The 22,158-nt window shown below is 41.8% G+C and overlaps 1 protein-coding gene across 2 annotated transcripts; it reads right to left on the minus strand.

Moving 5' to 3' along the window:
- Nucleotides 1-521: 521 nt before the first annotated feature.
- On the minus strand, nt 522-20,552 carry LOC123404334 (leaf-specific thionin DB4-like). Of its 2 annotated transcripts, none has more exons than XM_045098258.1 (3): nt 20,240-20,552; nt 920-988; nt 522-828 (listed from the first exon to the last, which is right to left on the minus strand). In XM_045098258.1, the coding sequence occupies exons 1-3, from the start codon at nt 20,481-20,483 to the stop codon at nt 728-730; spliced, it is 414 nt and encodes a 137-aa protein (XP_044954193.1). In that variant the 5' UTR covers nt 20,484-20,552; the 3' UTR covers nt 522-727. The 2 variants fall into 2 exon arrangements, with proteins under 2 accessions (XP_044954193.1, XP_044954192.1); XM_045098257.1 differs by lacking the exons at nt 522-828; nt 920-988 and adding exons at nt 19,660-19,982; nt 20,077-20,145.
- Nucleotides 20,553-22,158: the final 1,606 nt, after the last annotated feature.

The raw sequence follows: 22,158 nt of genomic DNA on the forward strand, positions 1-22,158 counted from the left end.
CATTTACAAGGCCACAAATATGATGGCGCACAAGTCTACAATGCTAGGTTCAAGATGCTCAAAAGGAAATACAATGGACACGAACATATAGCTGGATATCCCATTATTGTGTGACGATTTGGGTCATCCCCAAAAAATGTATACAAACTCCCTAGAACACTAGAAATTTTCATATTTTAAGGGGAAATTTAGTGGTTATATACGCTCGTTGTGGACTAACGAGATAGCAATCAAAGTTATATGTCTCCACCGACCGCCCCTCGTCCCTTAGTGATCATAGTTATCCTAAAATACACAAAACATGTTGGTGATTACCATTAATTTCCTGTTAGCAACATTCTGTTCGAATAGCTAGTTGATGGCCCTTCAAGTTCCTTTATGTAGCGTAATGCCTAATTAATGTTTAGTGGACACAAAACTTTCACGGTAAAAACATGATAGCTCATATGTTCAAAGGTTAATATAATCTCAAAACGATTGATATACATGAAACAACATCGGAAAATTTAAAAATTGTAGTGTATCACATAATATATCCATGGAACTTTTATATTAAGCCAAGGGTACAAATAGATTCATCATGGAGACTCTTATTGGAACAAGGGAAAAACAGAAATAAATACCTAAGATGATACATTTGCTTCGATACAGCTGATGGTATCAAGATTATTCAAGACAAAATGACAATACGACCTTGGCCATAAAAATCATGCCCAAGAAGGCATGATTAGGCTTCAACAGACTGAATGGCTGCACCATCATTACAGAAACGGACACATGCGTTGCTGCAGAGACCCATGTCGAATTTCATCTCTTGGCCACGAAAAACTGTTACAAAATAGTTGACGTTATGTATGTCTAAAACACAATATTTTTTCTATCGGTGAAAATAAAAATAAACATGGTAAATTAAAATTACCATTGTCCATGTTGTCACAAACGGAAGTCATGTATCCAATTGTGCAGTACTCAGTCGCATTTGGTTCACCTACAAAAGTAATTTGAACCACAAGTATGCAAATAATTAATTTCCTATTAGTAGGTAATTATCAACAAGTTGGGAAGAATAAAAATGATATCTGTTTACCGGATTCAGAAAAAAGATTCAGCTTAGGATAGTCCCTAGGACATGTTGGGCCGCTTATGATTTTACAACCACAAGGTCTATGGTGAACCTGCAGCAACTTTTTTGACAGTTTCTGCCCGTCGTGTTCTTTCAGCAACTCTTGCCTTCTACTTGGACATGCTCCAGAACTAAACCCAGTATGAGAACACAAATAACCACACTTTTAATACTCTTGCTGATTGCCATGGTTGGCTCGTTGGCTTTAGTTTCTCTAGAAGAATGAGAAATGGCTATGTTGGATTGATGGAAATCCTACAACGCCAGACTCCTATTTATAGAGGGATGGAAATCTGCTAGTGCAAATCTGCAACAATAGGACGTCATGAATATACATGTTCCTGCATGTGTCACACGTGTCACACATACGTGTTCTGCAAGTGTCACACCTGTTCATGCCTATTTTACTCAACTAGACGAGGGGTGCAGTTATGAATTCATGGCCGAGCTGGTGGCTAAGATTTGTAAATAATGAATTAATTAGATTTGTAAATGATGACGTAAATTTGTAAATGGTGATTTAGATTTGAGTGTTTGCCTCTGGCTTGCCAAGCTGGTGACTCAATTAAATTTCAGCCTTGCATCTCGCTTCCCGACCTAGTGAAAGAGGGCATATGGTTTGCCAAATTTAGACATCATATTGTATGCAAGATTCAGATTGGAAATGAACTATTTTTATTCTGAATATTAATTCGTGATTTTTTTTCATCTTTCCTAGATAGAAGGTACTAGAGTGAATATTAGGTAGGAGAGTGCAGGTTCAGTACTACAGTGTATGCACTAGCCATGTGGGAATATATAATATGTATGCACTAGCCAAGTTTCAAGACAGATGGGCGCACATGGTTCACAAGACCACAAGAGTGTGGTGATGAATCCGTGATCCATAATAATGAAGGTGATGAATCCATGGCCCACAATAGTAGAGAAAAGGCTGTCCCCGGATGGTTCAATGCTATGTTTTGCAACTTGCCTCTGCATGTCTCACGTTTTGTTGAAGGGGCTTCAGAAGATGTCATTGCAAACCGCCAAGTAGCTTAGAGCATCTCTAGCACATCCCGTATATTGTTGACCTGTAAAAATCGTTTACAGTTCGTGAAAAACGTTTTTTTGTGGGCCAGCGCGGGTGCGACAGAGGCAGATCCCCCAAGAGGGACTGGTTTAAAAGGATATTCGTAGAAGATGCTATTATATGGGTCGTCAATGCCGGGTCTGTTCGGGCGCCATCGCGTTGACCCGCGAACCGAAAAACCTTCCAATAAAACATAGTTAGAATTTGACAACGATTCTAGTAAATGAGTCGAATTTAAACAATAAAACATAGTTCGTGTGCGAAATGATAGCATAGTTTAAAAGACAAATGCAACAGGACTTCATGCATCCTGGCCGTTCTTCAGTCTACACCATTTAGGACATCGCTGCCCTCGAATTCATTGCCTGCACTTGTTCCTACTTCGGCACTTGTCCCTACTGGCACCGAAATAATTGGTTCCGATTCCAGACGAGAAACCCTCGCCGCCATTGTAACACGCAAGCCTCCTCCTCTTCAAGATTTGTATCATTATCATATCATTGCCATTCTTTGTTGATGTCGTCCATGTCATTGCAGTTCAAAGTCAAGATTCTATTCTTTTCGGCAAGAAGGTTGGCCATGGTTTTGTTCCCAGCGGCACGTGCTTTTCTCTCCTCAACTTCCTTGAGAAATTTCACCCTCTCTTGCTTCTCTCGTGACTTCTTCTCTACCAACTCTATCTTTGCCTCCAAAGACTTCGCTAGCAATACCTTATTTGATTGTAGCATGGAATCTATCTTGTCCCGCAAGGTCGAGTCTTCGCATTCCATTTTCATCTTCTCTTTTGTCTTTATTTCACCATGGGGCTTGTGCAAGTTTCTTGGGCCATCATCATCTTCATCCATGTCCGTCAATGAACGTCTCTTCGGTGGGGATTCTCTGTCAATCAACGCCCACTTGTCTTAGTTTTCGAACATTGTTGGAACCACCACTACATTGAGCGAAAGCACATCACTACCTACCACAATGGCAAAAAATCGAAGCAAAAAGTAAGTGAGCGAGGATGCATACCTTCCGGCCCTTTCATCGAACACCTCGCCTATGCTGGAAGAAGTGTCGTAGAAAGGCACCGTCGGGGCAAGGCCTCGCCGGGCGGATGGAGTGGCCGAAGGTTTCTTCGTAGGAACCTTCTTCCGCTTCACGCCTGAAACCTTGCTCATCTTCCCCGTCGGCGGCCGGGAAGATCGCGCAGTAGCGGTGGCGCCTGGCGCGCCTTCCTTTCTGATGGGGCCAACTGGAATGCCGCCCTGCACGACAATGTTGCCTTGCCGCTTGCAGGCTGTCGCATTGGTGACTAGGGCTAGGGCGGGGGCGACATGTCCGGCGACAAGATCCGTCGGATGGGATTGCACGTGCGCGACCTCCACGTTGACGATACATGCCGGATGGAAGGCTTCCATGGAAATGAAGTGTGGCGGGGAAGAAGGTCCGGAGCACGCGGTGGGCGGGGCAACGGCAGCCTAGGTGGGGGAGCGGGGAACGGACGCGCAGAAATTTCCGTCACTCCAAATCTCGTTGCGGATTAAGGGCGAGCTGGGATAGGCATCCCACCCCGTTACACTGATGGTTGAGGGAGAATTTTTGCCGCGCCGCGCAAAACAATTAACGGGCCCGACGTGTTTGTGGGGTCTGGTCTAGCAGCATTTTCCGCCCGTCCCTTATTTTGACGGTTATTTTGCGGGTCGGGGCATTATACGGGGTCTGCTAGAGATTCTCTTAATGCATCTCTAGCAGACCCCGTAAAAGGGCCTAACCCGCAAAATTCCGGCGAGTATACGGGTTCGACCTGTTTTGATGGCCCGAACAGACCCGTATCACGCATCCGGCCCGTAATTTTTTACCGCGGCCCGCAAAAAGACCCCTCCAACCGGCATATATGATGTTGCACAACACAATTACGGGTCAAACCCTATCCTCCTCCGCCACAGCTCCGCTGCGATTCAACTCCTACTCCGCCCTAATTTCTCGCCGCCTTGACCACGTGAACCCTCTACAAACATGGCCACGTGGCAATATATAATATGTGTTGTACTGAGCAACCAAGTTTCAAGACAGGATGCTCCTTGGACGCTAGAGAAGGCACATCACCACATGATGAGCGCACATGCTCCACAACAGTGTGGTGATGAATCCGTGATCCACAGTAATGGAGGTGATGAATCCATTACCCAAAATAGCAGAGCACAGGTTGTCCACGGATGGTTCAATGCTACTTGTGTGACGACTCTTTAAAAATCATAGAGGAGCGGATCTTTCACAAAAATATACCATTAACTAAATCATGACCCACGGACCACGGGAGCTACCCAAGTAGTACTTCCTATGTTCCTAAATATTTGTTGTCGGATGGAATTGTGGTACGGAGGGAATTACAGATGGAATTCAAGCCGAGTCGAGCTAGCTCGGATCGATTCGCTAGATCTCGTTTGATTAACGAGCTAGATCTCATTTCATATGATGAACTTTCTAAACCTCTTATGTTGTCAAAGCTAGGAGCACTCTCACCGTCTCGAGTCCAGCAACCGGTGCAAACACCTCATTATAGTCAACTCCTTGATGTTGTACGCAGCCCTTTGCAACGAGTCTTGCCTTGTATTTCACAATGGCACCCTCCATGTCTTTTGTTAACTTGTAAACCCACTTCAAACCGATGGCTTTTTGGTACGGAGGTCGGGTTACCAAAGTCCACGTGTCGTTGCTCTCAATCGCCTTCATTTCCTCATCCATTACGTGCGTACAACTAGGAATTTTGCTCGGCTCTACGAAGTTCGCCGGCTCCTTAACTCCGAATAGACATAGTGTGGAGTACTCGAGCGTTACTGGCTTTGTGTACTTGTAGATTTTCTTGAGTGTCTTGTAGCGACGAGGCCCCGAGGAGTCCGTTGTGGCTTGCGAAGGAGGCGACACAAATTGTGTCGGTGTTGAAGCAATTAAGGAAGACGGCTGAGTCCCAGGTGTGTCATCAACATTCGCGTTGTCGACGTAGTCATCGTGACCGAGACCATCATCTTGATTGTCGTCGTTAATATAAACCTCATTGTCGATGTTGTCCTCGAGATCTCCGTCCGTGTTGTGCACGTCGTTGTCGCTATCTTCTTGCGACCTATGTGTGTCGTCGTCAGTGTCGGCACCATGATGATCACTACCATGGTGGTCACCTTGGTTGGGTGTATTGCCAACCACCTGGACGTCCTCTTCTCCATCATCGTCAGCTGGAAATTCAACTTTGAATATATTACTGTTTGGAGCATCATCGGCTGCGGCACTCCAATTCCATGCTTGGTTTTCTTCAAACAAGAAATCACGTGAAATCCGTAGACGCTTGGTTTGTGGATCGTAAAAGCGGTATGCCTTGGTGCCAGAACTCCTCTTGTATCCGATGAACACCATCTTGGTGCTTCGATTGGCAAGCTTTGAGCGATGCGGCTCCGTCGTCTTCACATGTGCCACACACCCGAACGTCCGTAGATTAGACACATTTGGCTTACGTCCGTAAATTGCTTCATACGAGTCCGATTGAGAATATAGACCGCCGTCGAGACAACTTCTCCCCAAAAAGTCCCCGCCAGGTTCTTGCCATATCAACGACAGTTCAATTGCGCCTTTCAACGACCCCGTTCTATTGCGGCGTGTAAAGTTCCGTGAGGAAACTTTTTATGCCAATCTTCTCGCAGTAGTCATTGAACCCGTTCGACGTAAACTCTCCACCGTGATCTGTCCGTAGAGCGTAAACCTTCAACTTATGTTCCATCTTCGTTGCAGCCTTCAGCTTCTTGAACGCTTCAAACGCCTCATCTTTAGATCGTAGGAGAATGACCCACATATATCTCGAGTAGTCATCTACCACAAGGATCATAGTTCTCCTGAAATATGCTAAACATGTTGGTGATGACCATTAATTTCCTGTTAGCAACATTCTGTTCGACTAGCCAGTTCATGGCCCTTCGAGTTCCTTTATATCGTGTAACGCCTAATTAATATTAAGTGGAGAAAACTTTCCCGGTAAAAACATGATAGCTCATATGTTCAAAGGTAAATATAATCTCAAAATGTATGGTCTGAATATAAAACGATTGATATACATGAAACAACATCGGAAATTTAAAAAATTGCAGTGTATCACATAATATATCCATGGAACTTTTATATTAAGCCAAGGGTACAAATAGATTCATCATGGCGACTCTTATTGGCACGAGGGAAAAACAGAAATACATAAATAAGATGATACATTTGCTTCGATACAGCAGATGGTATCAAGACTATTGAAGAGAAAATGACCATACGACCTTGTTCATAGAAATCATGCCCAACAAGGCATGATTAGGCTTCAACAGACTGAATGACTGTACCATCATTACAGAAACGGGCACATGCGTTGCTCCAGAGTCCCATGTCGAATTTCATCTCTTGGCCACGGAAAACTGTTACAAAATAGTTGAGTTATGTATGTCTAAAACACAATATTTTCTCTATCGGTAAAATAAAAATATTTGTGGTAAATTAAAATTACCATTGTCGATGTTGTCACAAACGGAAGTCATGCATCCAATTGTGCACTACTCAGTTTCATTTGGTTCACCTACAAAAGTAATTTGAACCACAAGTATGCAAATAATTAATTTCCTATTAGTAGGTAATTATCAGCAAGTTGGGAAGAATAAAAATTATATTTCTTTACTAGATCCAGGGACAAGATTCAACTTAGGATAGTCCCTTGGACATGATGGGCCGCTTATGATTTTACAACCACAAGCACCTGCGCACACTGGACGGGAACAACCTACCAAATGGAAGGACTGGAGCGACTCTTACAAAATACGTTCTAGAAACAAGAATTGGGTGGCGGCGAACAGGAAGCAGGATGCTGACCGGCTTGCGGATTTGGAATGCAAATCCATGCGACAGCAGGAGCAGATCGACACGCTTAGCCAGCAAAGGACGCCTCAGCTGCCAGAGTAACCAGCAAATCCAACATTGGATAGTACCATCTCATCGGTGCTGAAAATGAGCATGGTTTCCACGGGGGTCCTTGCCAACGATGCCTTGCTCGCTCACTACCCCTTGGATGAAATCAGATGGACGCAAAGTTGTGAGCTACACATGAAACTCAAGAACATATCCATGAAGGCAGCGGTCGGCTATCCTTTAACAAATCCCACTGATGCAACCTTCCATTCCACTCCGATTCCACTTGGCTATGCTCGTCTCGGGGTGGATGAAGTAATGCCAGGATATGAGTCACCAGACCTCGACGTTCCTGGAGGTGAAGGGCAACAGACACTGCAAGAAGTCTTACGTGGTCTGTGCTTATGGAGAAAGGATTGCGTCATCTTTCCAAGGCCACCGAATCCTCCTCCAAGTCCGCCGCGTCAGCCGACTCCACCTCGCCAGCCCGACACGGAGCGCATCACTAGTCCGCCACCGCGTCAGCCGACTCCATCCCACACCGGCATGGAGCCTGGCGCTTCTCTGCCACCACGGCAGTCGTCTACATCCCACCCCGGCATGGAGCCCAGCGCGAGTCCACCACCGCGTCAGCCGACTCCACCCCGCCAACCCGCCACCGGGCGGACATTTCATCTTCTGATGAAGAACCAGAGTCCAAAGCCGAATAAGCCAAGGTGGAGACACACCCCTCCTCCCCCGCCAAAGCGGGCTTGCGAGAAAACCATGGAGGAAAGAGACGAGACAGTTGATGCTGAGTTGCGGGCCTATTTTGCCAACAGAAAGCCCCCGCCAAAGGAGATACCTCTGGAAACCGTCAAGCGCGTTCTGGCCAATCTTTCGGACCCTCCGCCTGCGAAGAGGACTATATCAAACTATGACCGCTCTGTTATCAAGTCACATCAAAAAGGGCGAACGAGGGGGAAGCTCCTTACTGAAAGGAGGAGAACAATTCCCTAGATGGGAGAACAGTCAAGGTGGGTACCAATGAGCTAGTCGATCTCTATGTTGCTAAAGTGATGGCTGGAGAGGCCGGTGTCACTGTTTTACAACTTCTAGGCAACAAGGACATTCCCACGATGGAAGGGGATAACCAACTAGTATGGACATTTCAACCCAAGAAACCTCTCGTCAGGCCTGAGCTTGTGAAGCAGCTATCAACGCAAATTTACAGACTCCATACCTGGTACATGAAGGAATCAGAACTCGGGCGTACATCCCTCGTGGTGAATGTGAAGGAAGAGCATTTCTTCACTCCAAAAGATTTGTGGATTGACAATCCAGTATTATGGCAGTTATACAATCAAGACGTACTCGACAAATCTATCGTCAGTTGCTATTATCTGTAAGTGATTTCTTTCTGTAATTTAAGTCCCTAGATCATCGGCTCGTTCATTTGCCTTTAATTATCCTTACTTTATTCTTTTGTGTGTGGTGTTATGCAGAATAAAGATGTTTGAAACGAAAAAAGATGGAGCATTTGGCATTGGCTTCATTGAACCAAATTGCATTTTTGAGAAGGCGGTACTAGAATTCCCAAAAGATAGAGAGGATCACTTGTTCGGGTTTTTGGAGAAACCAAGTCATAATGAAAAAATATTATTTCCTCACAACTTCAGGTGAGTGTTACTGTCTTATACTATAAATTCAGCTTTGCTTACTCGATCAATGTTATGTTTACGTATAGTGCTTGATAAGTTGCATACATGCCCTCTTATACAACACAGATTCCACTAGATCCTACTAGTCATTTTGGTTGACGAGGGAACCGTTCACGTACTGGACTCACTAAGAATAGATGATGATGAGTACATGTCGCTAAAGTTCATGCTCCACCGGTAATTTCAATCATTATTGCATTGTGTCACTATTAGGAAAAACCTTATAGTTAGGAGCCTATTAGTAGCGCTGGAAAGTAGAAAGCTCTGCTACTATTAAGAAGTAGCGATGGATATCACCCAGCGCTACAGCTAATGTCCTTAGCAGTATTGCAGGCCTCATAATATGCGCTATTGATAAACAGGAAACACCGCAGTAGCTATAGTAGCAGCGGCATTCCTAAACCTCCGCTACTGCTAAGTTCAATATCAGTAGCACTGTGTAGTATCCAGCGCTACTGATAAAAGGGGCCCAACGACGTAGCCACAGTAGCTGTAGTAGCAACGCAGGATTTGGACCACCGCTACTGCTAAGTTCAATAGCAGTAGCGCATGTTTAGGAACCAACGCTACTACTATGTTTAGTTAACACTGCGGCCTCGAAATTTCCTAACTCCCCCACTCCCCCACCCCCCTCTCCTCGATCTGAAGCCGCCGCTGCCTCCCTTGCCTCCCTCACCATCACCGTCGTCATCACTGCCGCCTCCCTCGTCGTCGTCACCGCCCCATCCCCTCGTCGCGCCACCGCCCCCCTCGCCGCTTCCTCCCTCGCCGTCGTCACCGCCCCCCTCCCGCTCTAGTAAGCCCCCACAGCAGCCTTGATCTTGTTCACGGCCTCGTACCCATGTAGATGGAGGCATCACAACCCTGCAAAAGGTCATTATCAAAGATACATTGTTAGATTTGTACGCATCTATGTATATTTCAATGAATGCCTGGACAGTCACATGTTTATTCCACAAGGGACATAGGGAGTAGTATGTTTATTAGTTTATATAGAATGAAAATGATAAGACAACTTCTTCCTTGTTTGTGACCACATAAATGGATTTAGTTCATGCTATGCCATGTTGATCATTGGTCATCTAAACTTGGGGAAAATAACCCTCGTCAGATGATCCTTGATCATCTAAAATTGTTGGTGTTGTTTACCTAAAGGTTGATGATTTCAAGTACTTAGACTTAGTAAGAAACACCTCTTGCATAATTTTGGTTTAAATAATAAATCTTATTTTTCTAGACAGTAGAAGCTTAATAAGAGTTGAAGTTGGTGAGAAACCAAAAATTAAGCTCATGTTTTTTCTTACCTGGCATCTAGCAAATGTTGTATTTGAAATGTAGTGCACATTATTATTCGAGTGTTGTCGAAATGTGCGAGTGGCCTATGTTTTGCCCGAATGTTGATTCATTTCCGTTCCGGCAAATTTCAGACGCACCATATGTCCACTATTTAGCAATGGTCATGCCGAAAATTTCCGTGAATTTCGTCATGATTAGTGCTAGAAACTAGGACATATGGAGTGCTTGGGAGTGTGAATTCTTTCGATATAGTGTCACGGTTGTTGTTTACACATTTACCACATTAAAACAGAAAATGTCTAACGATGAATATTGGAAGTGTGAATATTGCGGCGACTATCGGGGTATGTGCGACATGCCTCACCTACTATATATACGCATGTATAAAATATTCATATTGATCTTGTTATTTAAAAGATTTTGGAGAAGCGGGAGGAACTCCTCCGAACGGAATGCATACGAGCGTTTCAAAGATTAATTTTTGGGATTTTTGTTGGAGCAGGTTATAGATCCGAAAGGAGAATACCAGTTCACCAATTAATGCATGCATGTAATGGATCCGCAAGTTGTAGTAGAAATTATATATACCAAATTGTATATATATATGGGTGTGTTATATAATATGCGCATGCACATATATGGCCCCTCTCGAAATTCTATGATATATGATTGGTCCTACGAGATATCTTATGATATATGCATAACATGTACGATATGTACAAGCGTAAGATATGTTTTAAATGAAAAATAATTAAATAGAAAACAGAAAATAAAAAGCAAAAATAAACAATAAACCTCAAAACCCAAAATCACCATAGCCTGTAGTCCCAGATGATGTTACCAACCGGGACTAAAAATCCGAGCCACGTGGAAAGGTATTAATCACGGTTTGTAGCAAACCGGGACTAAAGGGAGAGGCGTCTTTAGTCCCAAGTTAATAGTACCGGTTGATAAACCGGGGCTATAGGCCCTTACCAACCGGGACTATGAACCACCAACAAGACCGAATAATTTTCCATTTCTTATTATATGAAAGTCTTATTGTTTTGATATCTTAATAGTAGGAACAGCCGTCCATCGCCATTCCGAGCCCCTATTGAAACAACGACATGATAACGAGGGTAGCAGGCTCTCTTTCTTGTTTCACATATGCATTCGTCTCTTAGTACCCCGTTGATTTAGGTTGGATGCTTGTGCATGTTTCACGTATGTATTATTCTCTTTGTTGGACTTCCGCATTTGTCTAGTTGGTAGACACCAAATATTCATGAAGCAAAAAATACCTTAAAACCAAATACCAACGCAAAAAATGCCTGCCTGAATAACATTTTTTCTTACCATACTCACGGAAAAAAAGTTTGTTCTTTATTGTTTTTTGCAAAAAAAGCTAATTCTATTACTGTACAGATTACACCAATTGCATGTTTGACTCAATTAACCAAAAAATAGGTAAAGTGACGACCATGACCATGTGATGGCCGTTAAAGCGCCTTTGTTGGTTGTCATATTTCTCCAATCGGCGGCCCATGAAAACTCCAGTCTTTTTTCTCTCTTTTCTCTCTGGCGATGGCATAGTTGATTCCTATCGGCCATGCTGGAGAAAGATACTTAAACTGGAGATGGTAGAAGTAGATTTTTTTAACGAGCATTGCTCTAGTTTGAACTCGTTGTCGAGCAAGATAAAACAGCCGCTCGTCGTGGCGGTGAACTCTGATGCTAATGTGGAGAAGGACATCCAACAGCCGGCATGTAACTGCTCGTAATCTCCTCCAGTCCCCAACCTCTCCGTGTAATACTTGTTGACCATCAATTTTGTTAATAAAGCGAAATGAGTGGGCCTGTGCAGTCTACAATTATAGAATTTGTGGGCGGTGCTTTCAAAAACGGAATAAAAACTAGCTTGTTTACAAGTGATGGCACACGTGTGGTGGTTCCTTGCAATTATTGAAGATCGTAGGCCTAAACTTGTACGGAACCAGCAAATTGTGGGAACTAACATAGATCTTAATAACACAAACAAAAAATCGACACACAACGTAGTTAAGATTCGTCAATTATTTTGTCCATCACATCTTCATGCTAGTCCAGCGTCCAGCAGGATGCACATCAGTAATTGATGGATGTACTAGACTCATTCAATGGCATCATGAGTATTACAACTACACGGGTATTTCGCAAGGATGACTATATGTGGTTTTATCAACGTGCACTACTAGGCATCAGACGGCTGAAATTTTATATCCTATCATACTAATCAAGTGTTGTTGGATTAGGTTAACTAGTCATCAAACCGTGCTTCTGCATTGTTCAGAATTCCATATTACTATGATATAGTCCTTTTTAACATTGTTCAGTAATTGCATACTACTAAGATAATTAAATTTTGTCATATAAAAGAGTCAAAAATATGTACAAAAATATAATATAAAATAATTTATATTCTGGCTAACAAAAATGTAGTTTGGCCATGATATATTATTCCTCGGATATACATTTACAAAAGGGATTCATGATGATCGAGTCCCCTAATCAAGATGTAGTGGCTCACATGGGTTTGTTTTTTCTCCAATGATGATGCATATATAAATAATGGAAACATTAAATAAATTGAAATTATCAGAAGAAGTACAACATGTTTTCGAAATATTATTCTACCGACTACTTTTTGCGTGAATGTGTGTTCCATTTTGTGTTCAATTCGTTTATCTAAGATTGTATTGATTTGTCATGCTCGGTGTAAATATAGCACAACCACAATTCGACTTCATTCACATGGGAAAAAATACTCAGACAAAGAAAAACAAAGTTATTTCTGCATTTTACTTAATCTCCATCACATCTGTGTGCATTGCTTAGAGCTTACTCTTTAACTGAAGAATATTTAATTGTGAATGTATCTCTCGTGTATCGAATTAAAAAATTGAGTATACCGTAATACTTAGAAAACAATTACCAATTAATTTACAATTTAAGTGGGCATGGTTGCGAAAAATACACCTATTTGAAATAACAATAAAAATTACGGGGTTTGTATTCATATATATTATTTTGGGCATGCAACTTTATGTATATGTTCTGTTTTAATATTTTGTATGGTGCGATTTCCCAACCCATAACGTGGTTACATGGGTCTTTATCATGCATCAACTCTTTATTCCCCATAACGTGGTGCTTGATAAAAAAAAATATGTGTCTTCTTTCATTTTTGAGGGGAACATGCACGTGTTTTTCAGGAAATCGGGATACAGGCCTTTTTATTCATTGTGTGTGCTACTGAAAAACAATTCCGGAAAAATTAGTGTATTGTTTTTTTATTTTTGAATGGAACATGAACTTGTATTTTCCACAATTGGGACGTGGACACTTTTTTCCATATTTGTTTACTTTTTCTGTAGGCAGATAGAGGCACGTGTATTTTTAGTGCTTAGAACTTGAACGTGGAGATGGAGGACTCTTACATGTACGTGTTGGTTTAGTCCTACATGTACGTGTTGTTGTGTTTTCTATAAAAAAACAGTAATGGAATGTTTCACATATCAGATGCCTATTTTTTGTGGCATGGGCTCATCCGCGTTACGTACGTTTTCTTTTTTATCTTGAACGTTAATTCCACAATGCAATGGTGTAATTAATTTTGATGATCTGGATTAATGAGAGATCCTTAAAAGGTGCGTCCAATTAGTAAATACTCCCTCCATCCTAAAATTCTTGTCTTAGGTTTGTCTAAAAGTGAATGTATCTAAATATTAAAACATGACTAGGTACATTCATATCTAGACAAATCTAAGACACGAATTTTGGGACGGATGGAGTAAGAGATACTGAGCTTACTTTATAAAGGCTAGTGAATGGGGTGGGGGCGTCCGGCTAGTTATTTTTGGATTCACACGCTTAAAGTATGGCTAGTTAACGTGATTTGCGAGCTACATAGTTATCCTCCTTAATCCTTACACAGCAATCTGGATTCATGTATATGATGAAAAATTGTTTCCAACCAATATTTTTCTGTAGAAAATAAATTAAATTGCTTGCCTTCCCAAGTAAGATATTATGTCATGAGAGACCAATGACTCACATATACTTTGATTGTGCTTTTAGCAAATAATACACAAATCCTAAGATTTATTAGGGTAAATACCCAAGCATAGCCATAACTTCCTCTTGGCTCCATATTTAGACCTTATGTGAGAACTTGTCAACCGAGGAACTATCATTTCTGTCACTCCATCCTCCTATTCTAAATTTCGAGTTCTGTTCAACTAGCTACTTGATCAAACTTTAAGTTCCTTTATATCTATGATACCTAATTAAAGCTTAGTGGAGAAAACTTTCATGGTAACAACATGATAGCTCATATGTTGATTGTTGAATAGAATATGAAAACACATGGTCGTAATTTAAAAGGATTGATTTAGAGGAAACAACATAAAAAATGTAAAAATTACAATATATCACATAATATATGCATGAATCATTTATATTGATTGGCCAAGGGTACAAATAGATTCACCGTGACGACTCTTATAGGAACAAGTAAGAAACATAAATACATTAGTAAGATGCAACATAGGCTTTGATACAACCGGTGGTATCCAATACTATTGAAGATGAAATGGCAATACGACCTTGGCCATAGAAATCATGCATAAGAATGCATGATTAGGCTTCAACGGGTTGAATGGCTGCACCCTCATTACAAAAACTGACGCATGGTCCAGAATTGTGGAGGTGACGACTCCGTGATCCACAATAATGGAGGTGATGACTCCGTGATCCACAATAATGGAGGTGAGCTGAAAGACAACATCGTTGCTGGCTACAGCAACCCTTACTGGATGGATTGAATAGTGTATTGCTGGTAATAGACCCATTACCCAACTAATCACTACACGCAGTAATTGAATACTAGTTACATGCACTGGCAAAAACAACCTTATGTTTACTAAATAACTCTTTTGTTTTCATCTCTTTCTTGCCACCGTGCAGTCAATAATCTTCTGCATACTAAATAATGGTCATATGTAAGTAATAATTATGAAACTTTTATATCCATAGACTATTTCATACATCATTTAAATAATGGTCATATGTTGCTAGTTAATGTCTGATTTTCTAGCCTATTTCCCTATTTTATATTCGTATTTTTATTTTAGTAGATAATAGATGGATATATAGCTAGGTTAGAGTACTATATCACATTTACATGTCAACCCGCTGGTCCAGACCATATAGGGACCATCTGAAAAATTCAGAGCCCATGCTCAGATATCTAATAACTTAAGAGAAATTATGAACCACCAACCACCCGAAACAATTTTGCATTTTTATTATATGGAAGTCTTATTGCTTAGATCTTTTAGTAGGACGCAGCCTCCCATCCCTATTGAAACACCAACATGATAAGGAGCCTAGAAAGTTGGCTTGCATGTTTCACGTATGCATTCGTCTCTTAGTACACTTGTTGATCTAGATTTTATGTTTGTGCGTGTTTCACGTTTTTATTTGTCTCTTTGTAGGACTCCCGCATTTGTCTAGTTGCTAGAAACAAAGCATTCATGAAAAAACAAATATCTTAAACCCAAATACCAACGCAAAAAATGCAAAAAGATGCCCGAATAACATTTTTCTTTAAAAGTTACCAATCTTACTGGTAGAAATGTATGTTGCGGTCCCGCATAAAGCTGCTATTAAATTGATGACATGGACCATCACTTTGTACTTACTTGCATATATAATCAATAATATACAATCATAGTATGGGCAGCAATAATGCATGCCAATAGACGCCAAACTCATACGTGAATCACGCAAGACTATTGATTACATTTTAGGGAGCCACCACATATGTGGCATCCCCCGTAGAAAAGGTTGTTCTTCCATTTTTTAACAAAAAAGTACCATGCGCAAATTCTATATCTTTGTAAATTACACTAAGTACCTATTGTACTCAATTAATCCAAATACAACGAAAGAGGCGACGTCGACCATGTGATGGCAATTAACTTGCCTTTGATTGTTGTCATCTTTCTCCAATAGGCAACCAATGCAAATTCCATTCTCTCTTCTCTCTTTTCTCTCTAGCGATGGCATAGTGGATTCCTATCGTCCATGAATGAGAAGGCAGCAACGCCATTTCTTCAAATGGAGAAGCCAGAGGTAGTTTTTTAAACAAGCATTGAACCCGCTCTTGGACAGGATAATGCAGCTACTCGTCATGGTGGTGTACTCTGATGCGCCTTCAGTCCCAACCTTTCCATGCAGTCTTTGTTGACCTTGAATTTGGTTAATAAAGTAAAACGAGTGACCAAATCATATAGGAGTGCCTTGTCACCTCATCCTTTATAGTAGTAGAATGCAGTGCATACTAATTATTAATTTATGGCTGAGCTGGTTACTGAGATTTATAAATGATTACTTAATTAGATTTTAAAATGGTGACTTAAACTAGTAAAAGGTGATGTAGATTTGAGTGTTTGTATCTGGCTTACCAAGCTCTTGACTTAATTAAATTTCAGTGTTCCATCTGGCTTACCGACCAAGTGAAAGAGGGCATATTGTTTGTCCAATTTAGACAGCATATTTTATGCAAGATTTTCTATTAAAATCATTTTTTATTGTGAATACTAATTTGTGAACTATCTATGCTTTCCTAGAGAGAAGCTACTATCGTCATGAAGTAGGACAGTAAAATTTCATACGAATCCTACTTTTTGTGAACTACTTTTTCATGAAGTAGGACAGTAAAATTTCATACTAATTTGTGAACTATCTAAGTGCAACTTCGGTACTTCAGTGTATGGATGATGACTCAACCTAAGTATAAATATGTTTTGTAATAACTACTAAGCAACAAATATTTCCAAAAATATTATTCTGACCAACTCACTAATTCCTTGATGACCAATCCGGCAGCCCTTAGAGCATCTTTAGCAGACCCCATATATCAGCGAACCAAAAGGTCGTTTACGGTTTATGGAAAAACGGCTTCTCGGTCGTCGTCCGCCACCGACCCGTAAATCTGTTATTTGCTTTTTAATTTGGAGCATGAAAACACATTTTTTTTGCTTCTTTATTTTCTACAAAGACATTGGATACGTAATGATTTATCAAATCTTTGAGGACCGGAAAGAAGGACATAAACCGTCGTTATTGCATTTTAAGAATACACATTCGAGGTGTTGTCGCATACTAGCTAGATGTGAGCCACAACACTGTCTCTGTGCAGTCGTCGCACTGTATGAGCGGCATCGGCAAGCCGGCGAGCCGCTGCACGAGCACCGAGCCTGGTCGACGGTCGGCCGAGGCCTTGCCGGAAAACCAACGATGACGACTAGAGTACATCCAGTACCTGCATGCGGCGCTGGCGCTTTTCTAGGACTCTGCGGAGTGCTCCGCGACCAAGCCATGGCTTGGCGCAGCCGGTGGTGGCCGGGAATGTCAGATCCCACAGGCACGACAAACAGTCACCGATATGCAACTTTTCGACCGGCCGAGGCAGCAAGAAGGGGTACGGGTCAATCCCGGGGTGATGGCGACCCGCCAGCGTGATCCCGACAGCTGGTATGGCAGGAGTCATAGGCGGCAGCCCGACGACGATGGGCGGGGGAAAAGCCCGGGCTGAAATATCCCACCTGTCAACCGAACCTGATATATACAGGGCACTGACAGGGTGAAGGGGAGAACCTGCGTTTTCGCGGGTTGGGGTGGGAATTTTGCCGCGCCCCGCAAAAATATTTACTGGTCCCACGCGTTTGAGGGGTCTTATCGGGTAACTTTTTCCGCATGGACTCGTATTTTTACGGTTGTTTTACAGGTCGGGGCATTATTCGGGATCTTCTAGGGATGCTTTTATTCTTGTCTCTCACATCTCTATCATCCCTTTGTGGCAAGAAAAAAAATCTATCGTCTCTATTCTCTATTCGGGATCTGCTAAGGATGTTTTTATTCTGGGTATGCTAGGGATGCTTTTTTTCGGGATCTGCTAGGGATGCTTTTACAAGTGATTGCGCTGTCGGCCCTGATGGCGTAACTTATTTATACATAACGAGATTAGCACACATCATCCTTGCCTATGGTATACTCGTGTACCACGAGTATTCAGGCATCCCTATTGTACAGATCCATGCATCCGCCCTGTTGCATGTGAGCAGCCCATCATTTACTACCTTCAGATTTAGTACAAAGTTAAGTCACTTATTTTAAGATGGAGTGGTACTTTTCAAAAATAATAGAGGAGTGAATCTTTCACAAAAATATCCGATTAAGTAAATCATGACCCACGGACCACGGGAGCTACCCAAGTAGTACTCCATTTTACCATTAACTACTGCATGAAACTTTAATCAAAAGAGGAAATCGCATTCAAATGAGAAAGAAAACATTATGGATGAAAGCATCATTGCCCCATCTAGGTGTGCAAACTTTTTGTTTTGTTTTGCGACTAGCCTTTGCCTGTCTTGCGTTTTGTTGAAGGGGAAAAGCATTATTGGCTTAAGGCACATGGTCCAGAAGGCGGATGATAAGAAGTGATACTTAAGACATGATAAGAAGTGATACTTAAGACATGCAGAAGGCGGCAACAAGCCACTACCAATACCATGAAAGCGGCCTCAACCTCATTCTGGTCCAGTATACCTCTGAGTGTGCTAGCATGTGAATACCCTAGATACATATTCTCAAACAAAGAAACAAATTTATATTGCATACCCGCACTTCATTAAATCTAGGCCCATTGACATTTTCGGTAAACAATATTCAGAATAAAGAAATATATACGTGTGAGATGCCCCAGTATATAGAGTCACATGAAGTTTTTCTTAAGTATTATCATAGATACGTTCAGTGAACAAGAAACAAACTATGAGTATTATTAGGGTTGGTTTGTGCATAGAACTATCTCCAGTAACTAATCTTGATCAGTTTTGTGACCGAAACACAGTCGAGGTCACTGTGCTTTTTATTTGGAGTATTACTTAAAGTGACTCTATGAACATACTCTCATTTTCATTTGGTTTGTAGTCCAAATCCATATCTCCCTTTTACAAGGCTACAAATATGAGGGTGCACCAGTCTATAATGTTAGATTGAAGATGCTGAAAAGGAAATACAATCGACACAAAAATATAGCTGGATATATCATTATTGTGTGACGATTTGGGTCATCGCCAAACAATGTATAGAAATTCCCTAGAACACTAGAATTTTACAAATTTTAAGGGGCAGTTTGGTGGTTATATACGCTCGTCGTGGCCTAACGAGTTAGCAATCAAAGTTATATGTCTCCACCGACCGTCCCTCCTCCCTTAGTGATCATAGTTGTCCTAAAATACGCAAAACATGTTGGTGATTACCATTAATTTCCTGCTAGCAACATTCTGTTCGACTAGCCAATTGATGGCCCTTTGAGTTCCTTTATATCGTGTAACGCCTCATTAATATTTAGTGGAGAAAAAAGTTTCACGGTAAATACATGATAGCTCATATGTTCAAAGGTAAATATAATCTCAAAACATTGGGACTTAATATAAAACGATTGATATACATGAAACAACATCGGAAAATTTGAAAATTGTAGTGTATCACATAATATATCCATGGAACTTTTATATTAAGCCAAGGGTACAAATAGATTCATCGTGGCGACCCTTATTGGAACAAGGGAAAAACAGAAATGCATAAGTAAGATGATACATTTCCTTCGATACAGCTGATGGTATCAAGATTATTCAAGACAAAATGACAATACGACCTTGGCCATAGAAATCATGCACAAGAAGGCATGATTAGGCTTCAACAGACTGAATGACTGCACCATCATTGCAGAAACGGGCACATGCGTTGCTGCAGAGTCCCATGTCGAATTTCATTTCTTGGCCACGGAAAACTGTTACAAAATAGTTGACGTTATGTATGTCTAAAACACAAATTTTTTCTATGAGATGAATAAAAAATATAAAAATGTGGTAAATTAAAATTACCATTGTCCATATTGTTACAGACAGAATTCCTGCATCCAATGGTGCAGTACTGAGTGACATCTGGTTCACCTGCCAAAGTAATTTGAACAATAAGTATGTAAATAATTTCATGTTAGGAGGTCATTATGAACAAGTTGAAAAGAATAACAATGATATCTCTTACCGGATTCAGGGAGAAGATTCAGTTTAGGATAGTCACTAGGGCATTTTGGACCACTTATGATTTTACAACGACAAGCACCTGCGCAGACTGGACGGGAACCACCCGCGAAACGGCAAGTGTTGTAGCAGTTTCTAGCTAACGTGTCCTTGCAGCAACTTTTTCCCTCCACCTGGACCTGCTCCAGAACTAAACCCAGTATGAGAACACAAATGACCACACTCTTAATACTCTTGCTGGGTGCCATGGTTGGCTTCTTGGCTTTAATTTCTCCAGAAGAATGAGAAATGGCTATGTTGGATTGATGGAAATCCTAGAACACAAGGCTCCTATTTATAGAGGGAATGTTGGCTTTTGAACGTGCGTATGCAGCTGTACAGGCGTGCCTACGCGATTCTTTCTTCGGCCGGCTACTTGACGGAACTTGCGTAACTAGCGACACGAATAAAACTGATCGATGGATTTGATGGCTAAAGGCCCGTGTCGAGCCTTTGCTTTGTATTGCTTTTCGTTTTTCTGGTGTTACAATCAACACCCCTAGGGTGTCTTTTATACACGTCCACAAGGGACTATGGAAATAGACTAGGACTAGGAATCCTAATACTACTAGGACTCGGTTTGGCTTTCTTTCCTAATCCTACATGAGCAACATGATTAACATCTACATTCACCTCCTTAATCTTGTTGCTTGACTTCACTTCTTGCACTCCGACTTTCCTCCTCATCTCGATGAACTTCTGTCGACCGAGGGACTTGGTGAAAATATCGGCAAGTTGGTCTTTCGTGTTCACATGTTGAACCTCGATCAACCCTTCTTCAATGCACTCCCGGATATGGTGGAACCGGGTATCTATGTGCTTGCTTCTTTCGTGATGAACCGGATTTTTGCACAACGAGATTGCAGCTTGGTTATCGATCTTCAGTGACACCTTCTGCACCTCCCGCTTTGCAAGAATAGCTAGGAGTCTTCTCAGCCACACTGCTTGACAAGCCGCCGTGCTTGCCGCTATGTATTCTGCCTCGCATGAAGACAGTGCCACCACCTTTTGCTTCTGAGAATTCCAGCTAATCGGATTCGGGCCAAGGTAGAAAACCATGCCCGTTGTGCTCTTTCGGTCATCAACATCACCTGCCATGTCACTATCTGAATATCCACGAAGGATCAATCCTTCCTTTCCCTTTCTGTACGTGCAGCCAAGATTAATTGTGCCTTTCACATAGCGTAGAATTTGATTGACCGCGCTCATGTGTTCGGTTGTCGGATTCTCCATGAAACGACTCACGATCCCGACTGAATAAGCCAAGTCAGGTCGGGTATGCACCAAGTATCTTAGGCTACCCACAACGCTTCGATACATTGTGGTGTCCACCGGCGGATTTGAGCTACGCTTGCTCAACTTGTGACGTTGGTCCATTGGAACTTGTGTCGCGTAGCAATCTGACATGCCACACTTGTCCAATAACTTGACCGCGTAAGCCGATTGACATAGGGAAATCTCTCCGGAGCTTTGCTTCACTTCGATGCCCAAGTAATAGCTGAGTAATCCCAGATCACTCATGCTAAACTTGTTCTTCATTTGTGCCTTGAAACGTTCAATTTCTTGTACGCTATCTCCGGTGATAATCAGATCGTCGACATAAACTCCAACTAGCAGGTTTGAGCCTTTGGAGTTCTTTGTATAGACTGCGTGCTCGAGGGGACATCTCTTGAACCCGAGCGAGACCAGACTTCGGTCTAACTTTGAGTTCCAAGCTCTTGGCGCTTGCTTCAACCCGTAAAGTGCCTTCTTGAGCTTGTAAACTTTCCCTTCTTCGCCTTTCTTCTCGTAGCCGAGGGGTTGTTCCACGTACACTTCTTCTGTGAGATCGCCGTTGAGGAAAGCGGATTTAACATCCATATGATGAACCTTCCAATCCTCTTG

Source organism: Hordeum vulgare, chromosome 6H (assembly GCF_904849725.1).
Source record: "Hordeum vulgare subsp. vulgare chromosome 6H, MorexV3_pseudomolecules_assembly, whole genome shotgun sequence".
Taxonomy (NCBI): domain Eukaryota; kingdom Viridiplantae; phylum Streptophyta; class Magnoliopsida; order Poales; family Poaceae; genus Hordeum; species Hordeum vulgare.